Source organism: Octopus bimaculoides, chromosome 19, assembly GCF_001194135.2.
Source record: "Octopus bimaculoides isolate UCB-OBI-ISO-001 chromosome 19, ASM119413v2, whole genome shotgun sequence".
In the NCBI taxonomy this organism is placed as follows: Eukaryota; Metazoa; Mollusca; class Cephalopoda; order Octopoda; family Octopodidae; genus Octopus; species Octopus bimaculoides.
In genome coordinates, this window is record NC_068999.1 from 51,719,222 (window position 1) to 51,731,721 (window position 12,500).

Below are 12,500 nucleotides of genomic sequence, written 5' to 3' on the forward strand. Positions count from 1 at the left end.
GAGAGGAGGGGGAGGAGGCGGTGGAGGGGGAGTGGTGGTGACGGTGGCAGTCGTAATAGTGGTGGAGTAGTTGGGTTAGCAGTTAGGTTGTGATGATGGTGGTGTTAGTGGTTATAAGGTGTGGTGATGGCAGTGATAGCAGTGGTGGTGGCAGTGATGGTGGTGGTGGCGGTGGTTGGAGAGGAACTGTGCTTTGCACAGAAGAAAAAAAAAAAAAACAAGGCACTCAAAAAAAAAAGAAAACAAAAAACAATGAATAAAAGCTGGGAAACAGAATTGAACTGAAATGAAATACATATGATTAATATTTTATTAACTATTTAATAAACAAAATAAGTTTTTGACATCAACAGTATGGCTGCCTTCATCATCATCATCATCATCATCAATGATAACAACATAACTACCAGCAGTAGCGATGGCACCCCCCCCCCAACAATCATCACCATTATCATCATCATCACCATCATCATCATCGTTGTTGTTATCATCATCATCACCATCATCATCATCAACAACAGCACTATAAGCAGTAGCGATAGCACCACCACCACCACCAACAACAACAACAGTGGTCACAGTTTCTGATGTTTTACATTTTGGCTTCAGCAAAACACATGCACGACAGGTCTTTGTGATTCCAAAAAACTACAATGACACTACTATTCAAGAGTTTGGAACCAATAGTAAATATTTCTGATTATGTTTAGTTGTAGGTGCTGGAGTGGCTGTGTGGTTAGAAGCTTGCTTCCCAACCACATCAGTTCAGTCCCACTGCACAGCACGTTGGACAAGTGTCCTCTACTATAATTGGATTCTTTACAATGACGATGCACCCTGACTCTGAACTCTCCTTAATCGGGAGTTTCTCACCAAAAACAATATGGTGTCACTTCGCACCCACCCTATTCACTTGTTCTGTTTTTTTTTTGTTTTGTTTTTTTTTTTTGCATTTTGCATTCTGATACCAATGCCTGTGATGACACTGATTCCAAGCTGTGTCAGCTCAAAGTGGCAGACTTGCCTTTGGGTAAAAAATTGGGTATGTTGAGGGAGAAGATTTGCATGAGTGGATGCCTGCCAATCTCCCTCCAAAAAAATCTTACACCAGCTTTGCAGTATACATGCGCAGATGCACAGTGAAGTCTGAATAATGGAGGCCCTGTCACCACACTGTCACAGTCACTACCATGGCCTTTGTCATCGTCATCATCATCATCATCGTTGTTGTTGTAGTCATTATAATCATTCTCTACTATTCAATACAGGTTTTAACAAAGGTGCTCCTCAGACATTGAAATTACAGTCACAAATGATAATAAAAGGGTTTAGCATTTTTAATGTTTATTCTTTTTTCCTTCCCTAACATGTCAAACCAACTCAGCTTGTTTAACAACTATTACAATTATGTGTGTCTGTAAATGTGTGTGTGTATATATATATATATATGTGTGTGTATATATACTCATCTCAACCTATTGGGTTACAACCACTCCAAGCTGAAAATGTTGATACATGGTGGGAAAGGAAAAAATATTATTTTGAACTTCATGCAATAAAATTCTTAAATGATACCATGTGGTTCGTAAGCAAGCTACTTACCACACAGCCACTCCTACACCTATTATATATTCATTCCTCACTTGAGCTTTATCATTGTTCTTATTTGAGTGTACTTTGTCTGAAATCCTTCATCACACATCCTGTGACTTCTTCAGTGATACACACCACAGAAAGACCGATGGACTAAACTGAACAGGAGAAGACATGTGGGATGGAGAGTCATTACAGAGGTCACAAGATATGTGACAAAAGATTTCAGACAAAGGACACTAAAATAAGAATAATAAAGCTGAAGTGAAGACTAAGTGTATAGTGTGTGTGGCTAATTGGCAAAATATATGACCATCCCCAAATATAACAATTATTTAATAATGATTTCAAACTTTGGCACAAGGCTAGCAAGTTCAGGGAGGCGAGAAATTGGAAATATGGACTCCAGTACTCAACTGGTACTTAATTTAATCAATCCCGAAATCTGAAAGGCAAAGTCGACCTCGGTGAAATTTGAACTCAGAATGTAGTGACAAGTGAAATACCACTAAGCATTTCATCCAGTGTGCTAATGATTCTGCCATCTCGCTGCCTTAGGTAACAATTATTTAATAATGGCTGTTTTTGATAGGATCATCTGGTGGAAGTGCCTGAAGGATCTATTCCAACGACCTTCCCGAGAACAGTGGATAGCAAAGAGTGTTGCGGTGGATGGTCCAGTTCGAATCTGAGAAATTGTAATCTATTAACAACTTATCTCAGACGTTTTGGCGTTAACCACTAAATGGGACCTGAGTTTGTATCTTTAAAATCTAAAAGTTGGGCTTTAAAAAAATAAAATCTGTAGAAATATATTCCAATATAATGATTTTTATTAAATCATTGTCCTTCTTTCAGAAGCCCTTTAAAAAGCTGCAGATCCAAAATCCGATCTAGCATATCACCATGCTACCTTCTTATGATGTATAATGATATATATAATGAACATGCTGTATGTAGTGTTCAGGTGAACGACAACTCACCAGAAAAAGTAACCAAGACAGCATGAACAGCACATAGAAATTTACAGGAGATGAACAGTATATATGTCTTTAAAAAAAAAACTGGAGTATTGTTGGCAAATTTCAGGAAGCATGGAATTTTTGAAGGATGGAGGGTCACAACAGCTAGTAACAACTGATCTGGGTAATTTATTCCATGCTTCAGCAATTCTGAGTGTGAAAAAATGTTCCTGAAGGTCATGGGTGCTGTGTTATTTTTTGATTTTGAAAGCATGTCCATAAGTGTTAGACATATAGAATTCCAAAAAGAGCTTTGTGTTATTTTCATTGCTTATATCTAACACAAATCTATTCATCCTATGACCTTGTTTCAAGACCTAAATTTAACATTCAAGAAGAATGTGAGCATGCAGAATTGAACAGTTGCAGTACAGCATAATTCCTCTCAGATATAACAATGAGTATTTAAAAGTGTGGAAAATTCTCTAAGAAATTTCATTGAATAGACATATCAAATTTCTTAAGTTTCTTAGTAAGGTTAGAAATGCTTTTGTTATTTCATTTGTCGTAATAACTAGTGTGTGAAAGTTTAGAAGAAATTCATTATCCTGCTAAGCAGGAAATACAATTTTAAATTTGTACAAAAGGTACATTTCTTTTCTTAACTTTCCCTTGTACACCAATCATGTTGCAAAAGACAAGAAAGAAAAAAATATTATTAAAGGGAGATAATTCTCAAACGTTTCAAATGTAAAGAGTTAATTCCCTTGCATTTGTTAGCGAGACTTCCTCTAAAAGAAAGTCGGAAATTAATTGGTGCTCCCTATTTCTGTAGTTTTTCTGACGTACATATTTTAAGGGTCACAGATTATAATTCTATAAAGAAAGAGATGTAGGTCTTATCCACCCCGATAGATATTCCCTCAATTTCCTCTATATTTATATGCATAATGTATTTCTGACGTTCATCAATTGAATTTAGACAATACTATTCTCTGTCATCGTTTTCTCTTAAGGTACAAATAAGTATTTTATTGTGTCTAGGGAGAGTCATTCTCTTTTACTAGTTTTTTTTATTTAACACACTCACCGGTTCGATTTCCATTCATTACTTATTTACTTTTTCTAAAATTTTCGTTGCATCTTGCAACCTTTTCAATAGTCATGCTTCAATACACGAATTCACATAAAGAATCTTGCAAACCAAATACTAACCCAGTAGTTAGGGCAGCGGACTCGCGGTTTCGGTTCCCAGACCGGGCGTTGTGAGTGCTTATTGAGCGAAAACACCTAAAGCTCCACGAGGCTCCGGCAGAGGATAGTGGCGAACCCTGCTGTACTCTTTCACCACAACTTTCTCTCACTCTTACTTCCTGTTTCTGTTGTGCCTGTAATTCAAAGGGTCAGCCTTGTCACACTGTGTCACGCTGAATATCCCCGAGAACTACGTTAAGGGTACACGTGTCTGTGGAGTGCTCAGCCACTTGCACGTTAATTTCACGAGCAGGCTGTTCCGTTGATCGGATCATCTGGAACCCTCGTCGTCGTAAGCGACGCAGTGCCAACAACATGTGTATAAAAAAAAATTATGAGCTTAATGCATTTTCAAAGATACTTAAGCATTAGTATGAGTTTTCTGAAGCTTTTAATTAAATTTTCCAAAATCTGTGGTGAACTTAGAAAACCCTTGTATAACATCAGTGCATTGTGATACACCATTTGGGATCTACTGCATTCTACACAGCCACTGAATTGGTAAATAAGTAAAAAAAAATTTTTTAACAGCTGTTAAATCTAGTCTACAGTATTATAAAAAGTAAGTTGTGTTGGATATAATGTATACTATTTATATTAGTCGGACTTGTGTCCTCATCTTGATTGTTGCTTTTCACTACATTTTGGCTGTGGTATGCTCCAGCCTGCTTCAGGTGACTTGTGTTGAACTCAGTTGTTGTATCAGAATTTCCAATCTAATCCATTAATTGATCCACTGGGTTACACTGTTTCCATTGTTCTCTGATTTTCATGAGATTTTTTTGCATCTGTTTCCTGGATTCAATATATCTGGGGAAGAAAAAAAATGTTGTAGGATGGTCATGATTGGAATGTTTTTTGATCATATAACTTCTTGAATGGGTCTGACTTAGAAGCCAAATAACAACAGTGACAACAATCACAAGACAGCTACAACAATAGCAACACTACAATATAATGTTCCATCCTAAATCTGCAGCTAAGTAGGCCACTGGTGCACAACAATGTACACACCAACAAACTGTTAACATAACCATGTGACATATTGTACAAGGTCACGTGGTACTGGTAGCAAGTGGCTATTGACCTAACCATAAAATAAAATATTCTACTATAATATAAATTTGTCTTCACACTACTGTACTATATTATAAACTTGTTTCATATATTTCAAAAGCTGTCTGACTCCACACCATATCATACACCAGTTTAACTTTTCCTTGTCACTGCTATATCTATTTATTTATTTTAACCATTCCTTGCTGTGTAGCCCTGTCTGTCTGCACCTGCCATGCTCTTTAGTTTCTTTGGACAGCTTCTTGTAGCATGCAAGTTTCAGGTGGTGAAATGGAAGAAATGGAGGAGTTGTTAAAGTGTTGGATGAAATGCCTTCATCATCATCACTGTTTTCCAGCTGGCATGGTTTTGATGGTTTGATATGGAGCTGGCTAGCAGGGAGCTGTCTGTTGTGACATAGTTTCTACAGCTAGATGTCCTTCCTAATGCCAACCACTCTACAGAGTGTACTGGGGGCTTTTTACATGCCACCAGCAAGTATTTATTCCAGTATTCTAAGGTCATGAGTTCAATTTCCAGGAGCGTGTTGTGTCCTTGAGCAAGACACTTTATTTCACATTGCTCCAGTCCACTCAGCTGGCAAAAATGAGTAGTACCTGTATTTCAAAGGCCCAGCCTTGTCACACTCTGTGTCATGCTGAATCTCTCTGAGAACAATGTTAAGGGTTCATGTGTCTGTGGAGTACTCAGCTACGTGCACGTTAATTTCACAAGCAGGCTGGAACCCTCGTCGTTGTAACCAATAAAGTACCAGTTGTCCTTCAGTCAATCAGCTGATTTGTCATCCTCCTTCCATTGCCATTTCTGACCTCATCAATGACCTGCCCACATTGCAACAAGTCTCTCTCATCTTCAATCTCTGTTATTTACATTTCTATTCTGTGAAGCTTGCGTGGGTGTGTGAGTGAACTTGTGAGTGTGTGTACATGTATGATAATGAATGTGTGAGGGGCATTGATGAACAGCAGACTGAATGTAAACACATGCATATGTATGAGTACAGCCCTTCTTGTCACTTTATATTGTATTTGACAAATTGTATTTCTAGTTTTATGACTGTCTGTTCTTTTCATTATAACTTATCTCTTATATCTCTAAGAAATTAACAATTTATTTACAAATGTATTCATTTACACATACACTCATACATATGTGCAGCCATTTATATACATACATACACACATAGGTGTGCTGTTCTATCGGTTGCCTTAGCAACATTATAGCGCTCCAGGCAACTCAGTACACTGGGCTTGATAATATTTATTATTTGAGAGCAAGCCACAGCATACATGGATCAAAACCGGGCCGCAGAACCTGTCAAGTCTTTGGGCAACTGCCCAGCATACCCATGCCTTAAAACAGTGGTTCCCAGACTTTTTGGGGCTGCCTCCCCCTTAGTACCTTAGGGTTATTTTGTCTATCATTACACTCTGAGTTCAAATTCCTTAAGGTCAACTTTGTCTTTTATCCTTTTGTAGTTGATAAATTAAGTAACAGTCGAGTATTGGGGTCATTGTAATCGACTTAACCCATCCCTCCCAAATTGCTGGCCTTGTGCCATAATTGGAAACCAATATTACACATTTGTCAAAGCATGTCTGCCTCATTTCTTTCTAGCCTTTTTTTTTTCTTTGCAAATCTTTCTTAATCGATGGCTCATCTTCTGCTACAGTGCAATATTGAACTATATACACATGCATCATATTATTAACACTTCAGAGGAACCGGCGATTGAAGTTGACAGCCACTTTACGGTTGAAAGCTTTATTAAATATATGAAAATAAGGGAAGCAGGGATAGTCACTGAGATGGAAAAAGGGGATACAGACCAATTACTCATGTAATCAATAAGGCAGTTGAGAAAGGTCTCATGTCCAGTCATTGGTGTAGCAGTGGCAAAGCGTGATGAGTACAGCATGCGTGATCTGTACAGGGCAGCTATTTTATATGTGTGCATGTGTGTGTGTGTACTGAAGCGTTAAACTCACATATATATACATCTGTATATATATATATATATATATATATATATATATATGTTGTGTATATATATATATCTCTATATATATATATACACACACACATACATATTTATTTATATATATATATATATATATATATATACACATATATATATATGTATATTCATAGATATGTCTGTATGCACATGTATACACACAGATATATATCTGTATATGTATGGTTATGTATGTACACACACACACACACACACACACACACACACATATTACTTCTTTTGCTGATTCAATGCCGAACACTGCCTTCTAATTAAACTTACTTAAATTAACACTGACACACATGCTGACGTCCAGCCACCCACTCCTTCCACCTCTGACTCCCAGTTTGCCAAAATTCTGCATCAGTCACTCTGATGTCTCTATAAAGCAACTCTCCTGCTGATAAAGCCACTGTGACTTACAACAACCTGCTCTGCTCTCAACCTTGTACTGCATTGCACACACAAAATACACTCTCCTAAACTATCCCCCCCACTTCTCTTATCGTACCATACCATCATGTACACACCTATCCCAGAGCAAATATGTTTCTGATAACTCTCACCCGATGGTTCATAATTGAGGTTCATATGACCCTTGGGAGTCCATGTAAAATTTGTGTTAAAATTTATGTGTAATAAATTAGTTATACTTCTTGTGGTTGTGTGGTAAGAAGCTAGCTTTCCAACCACATGGTTCTGGGTTCAGTCCCACTGCGTGGCACATGGGCAAGTATCACCTATTGTAGTCTCAGGCTGATCAAAGCTTTGTGAATGGATTTGGTAAACTGAAACTGAAAGAAACCTGTCATATATATGTGTGTGTGTGTGTGTGTGTGTGTGTATTATCCAAAGTGTAGAGTATTATATATCCATTATGACTGATCTTACCAGTTGGTAAGATCAGGTTTCTGATGAGTGTTGGGTTACATAATCAGATTGTTACTTAACACTCCGTTGGATCCCTAACACGAAACTGATTGCTAAGATTGGCCATAATAGATATATAATACTGTACACTTTGGATAATATACCCCCTCTACTGACAGATATACAAGTGCATTTTTTCCTGACTTATGCACTCTTAGATGATTTACACACACACACACACACACACACATACATACACATAAGTGGACTTCAGTTTAGTTACAGTATTTTTGTGATATATTTCAACTTTTAAAGGCAAATTCACTACGGTTACTGTTGAGAAAAATTCTCTTTTATGGTAAAAGGTGTAAAAACACTGTATCTGCCCAGTATTGCTCTCTCTCAGATTCCCAGGCATTTTAGCCTTCCTCAATGGGAAATACTGAAGTGAGGTAACTTTGGGCAGCTTTAAAGCCATAGTTTTAACTGAAAACAGTCAACAATATTGACTGAGTTGCGCTACTAGACCACCCACATTTCACCTAATTTAAAGTTCACTTATGCCTAATCACTGCTTGGTACTGATACTGCTGAATATATGTGTCAGCATAGAAGGTGGATGTTAAACGGTGACGATGATGATGATACACACACACACACAAAGGATAAAGATCCCTGTTGATCATGAATGACCATGATATTATTGTACCTAGAAAGTTACCCTCTGAGGCACGAGGTTGTTTGTGGAAGACCAGCAATTGCCCATGCATACAGGCCTCCCCTCCCCATGCCACCAGTGTTGTCCAAGGGAAAGGCAAAGGCTGATACAGTTTGGCATCAGTGGCATTGTATCTCATTTCTACAGCTGAGTGAACTGGAGCAACATGAAATAAAGTGTCTTGCTCAAGAACACAACACAGCCTGGTCTGGGAATAGAACTTGTTGTCTTATGCTTGTGAGCAAAATGCTCTAACCACTGAGCCGTGCACTTTCACTATATATATATCATCATCATCATCATCATCGTTTAACGTCTGCTTTCCATGCTAGCATGGGTTGGACGATTTGACTGAGGACTGGTGGAACCAGATGGCTACACCAGGCTCCTATCTGATTTGGCAGAGTTTCTACAGCTGGATGCCCTTCCTAATATATATATATATATATGTACACACACACACACACACACATTATATATAAGCAAGTATAAAAGTACAAACCATAAGGAGAAAAGTGGGTACTCAATGCTAAAAGTGTAGTGAAATACCTAAATTTACTGGGAATTTGTAAACATCACAAATGGCTACTCCGATTTTCAAATATGAAACTCATAGTAAAGGTGAAGTTTTGAGCATAAAATCTGATGTGTGTGTGTGTGTGTGTGCGTGTGTGACTGCGTGTATATGTGTGTGCACGAGTCTATGTATATGTGTATACATACATACATATATACACCCCCACCACATGTTTGGATTGTCGTGATTATACACTTGCTTGTAAGCATGCGTTTGCCACAATACACACATACATATATATATATTTGTACATATACGTAGAAACAGCGCGCGCACACCTACGCATACATATATACATACATACATAACATTCATATATAGATAGAAGCACCAAACAGATATTTAGATAGTAAGGTGTGTGCAATTGTGTTTGCACTGCACATAACACTCCAGGAATGAATGCACTGTTTTCATAGTTCAGTTCCCACCGTTGCCTGGCTTTTATTTATATTAGACGTTGTTGGTGTTTTCTTTTTCTTTTTCCCTATCTATAAATTGTTGCTGCTGTTGTGATTTATCACTACTAGCTGCCAAAAAAACAAAAAGTAGCTGTTGCTTATATTGCTGCTGCTGCGGTTTCAATATTCCTATTGTTGATATCGTTTTTATTACTGCTGCTGCTAACACCATTTAATAATATTAATAATAATGTTGTTGTCGCTGCTACTATAGTTATTGTGGTTGTCACTGCTGTTGTGGCTGGTCTCTGGCTGCTGCTGTTTTTGTCTATTTGTTGTTGTCGTCGTCGCTGCTGCTCAGTGTTGTATCTGGCACAGTTGGGTCTCCTCCTCCTCCTACCCCCCCACTCTTCTCGCTCTCTGTTTAGTTGACGCTAACCAAACTGCAGTTCGCTCACATACACCCAACGAAAGGAAGAGCATTTTATTTATATATAATATATATTATTGGTAAATTAAAGAGCTCTGAGTTAGAGACATATATTTATATCTGGAGAAAGAGAGAGAGAGAGTGAGTGAGAACAAGGAAAGAAAAAAAAATAGCGAGAGGAAGAAAGAAAGACAAGCAACAAACGACCATTCCATCCATATTCATATGGCATTGTTTTTCCTTTCTCTTGGAGTCATGTTATTCGCATTTTCACTTTGATTTTTCCCCCCCTCTCAACCTTAATTAACATTCTGGTTTTTCCAATGTCTGACTTGTCCACGGAGCAACCGTTCAACGTTCTGTCTTGCCCACCAAAGGAACCGGAGGGTAAGGATAACAAATACCTTTTCCATTATTAATAGTAAAAGTGTTTGTTGTAAATTACATTTGTTTTTGTATTTCCTTGTTGAGTTTTTTTTTTTTGTTTTCTTTTTTCTCTCTCTCTACAGGTTTTACCGTTTGGAGTGGATTAAGGGGGAGCTGGGGGAGAGAAATATAAACCTCCCGGCAAGCTGAATGAGGTGGGGGGGGGGCTGTTTTCCATACCCAATTCTAGCCATCAATTTAATAAGGGTACTAAAGGGTACTACTGTAATTTCCGGTAAAGAATTGCCGCTACATCGCAATATTCCATTCTATCTAAATATTTGAGGTCCCGTGCACACACACACACACACACATATATATATATATATATATATATATATGTATATATATATATATGTATATATATAGTCTCTGTTATAAAACAACTATTAATATTGTTTATAAACTAATCCTGTTCTTTCTTCCATATAAAGTAATGTAACTGTGTATATTTAAAGCAAGTTAATCCAGTCATATCCTCACTGTCTTATCTAATCTTGCTTTAATCAGCTTTTAATGAATAATAATAATTGCTCTTAACATAGGCACAAAGCAAAAGCTTGAATTTTGGGAACGGAGTAGGGTGTATTAGATTAGATTAGATCAGCCAGTACTTGACTGGTAATTATAATAATAATAATAATAATAATTTCTTAAAGAAACTATTATATTAAACGTTTTAATATATTCAGTTTTCACTCACAAGTTCGAATGTTATCGAGCCGAGTTTTTCTTATTTCCATCGATAATGCATCAATAAACTACCATATATTGGGGTTTGTTCCTTGAAACCACAATCACCACACATGAATTGATATTCCGTTTTCGGATGAAATTAATAACAAGTGCAGTAGAGTTTGAGTTAAGAGTCTAGCGTAAATAACTAATCTATGAACCGGTTTCGGTTTCCAATTATAGCCATTCCGTTTCAATTCCTTGCTAATGCCTTGAAGAAAGGTAATAAACGAGACTTTCTTTTTATGTCCATATAAGAAATGAATAATTTATTATGACTAAACAGGAGACCATTTTTTTGTAAATAAATTTAGTCAACTGAATCGACTCTTAGTATACAGAATACAATCTTATTTTAATGAGCCCGCCAGAATCCGAAGCTGAGAATGGGGAGGGAAGTTGATTCTGATAGTGTAAATAAACCCTCTATATAATTAATTAAACATCTTTTTATATTAAACACACACACACTTGTTTATTTCTCCACGAATTTTGAATTTTGATACGATTTAAATATATAGTTTGCTATTTTACGGAAAACACAAACAAATAAATTAAATGAAAGGGGTTGGGTTTTTTAAATTCTTCAGTAAAAGACACCTGTTTGGGATGTGTTGCAGGCAAAGGAAGAAAGACAGCTCATGTTTTGGAAGTCTTAGCATGCACCGCGACTGCTGTACAATTTGCTATGAGCGCAAAAACGAAAAAGAAGAAACATCTTTATTCCATTGGGGATATTTCACTTAATGATATATTATCGCATTTATTTGGTTTATTTTTATTAAGTATATAAGCTGAATGAAATAAAATGTCCTGTAATTGTGGACTAGAGTGAAGATAGCATTCTTGGATAATGCAGGCAAAGGATCTAACTTAATATAATGTATATGTGAAAAAGAAAAGGAATTTTAATTAAATTAATACTCTCATCTGCTAAATATGTATATTTCGTATTTGGTAAAAAATATATGTTATTATAATCACGTGAAGCGACTGGAAACATTGACAAGCATTTCAGGAAGCCAGATATAAACATGATAGTTAAGTATAGTGCGACCATTAACACAGATGTATGACTGAGTATTGAATGTCTGCTGTATCTCAAACCAGATTGACAGGCGACTAAAGCTTCCCTCTACACAGGGCCGTCATAACAGCATTAAAGCACCCCCTCTGTCCAGGCCAAGCAATGCACTGGAGCCTGTGGCATTTATTTACCAACAGCTATCCACAAAATATATACATTAGCGTTGGGTTCCTTGCTCGTGGGGCCCCGAGGCAGCTTCCCAGTATACTTAAGCCTGCTTTCCCACCTACCCCACACGAGTATGTATATACAATTAAGTAAATATGGTGTTTTTGTGAGTATTTGCAGCATAGCAAGAACTGGTATTAAAACGAAATCTTCAATTTCTTGCATGTTTGTGCGCATGTTAATGTAAG

At 37.1% G+C, this 12,500-nt stretch overlaps 1 protein-coding gene across 1 annotated transcript in view; it reads left to right on the forward strand.

Annotated features, from left to right (window-relative positions):
* Positions 1-9,781: 9,781 nt before the first annotated feature.
* LOC106878221 (uncharacterized) overlaps positions 9,782-12,500 on the forward strand; it is a 41,885-nt gene continuing 39,166 nt past the window's right edge. Inside the window, exon 1 of the mRNA XM_014927734.2 lies at positions 9,782-10,283. Within this exon, the coding sequence (XP_014783220.1) occupies positions 10,220-10,283 (64 nt within the window). The 5' untranslated portion in view covers positions 9,782-10,219. The remainder of the gene's footprint in view (positions 10,284-12,500) is intronic.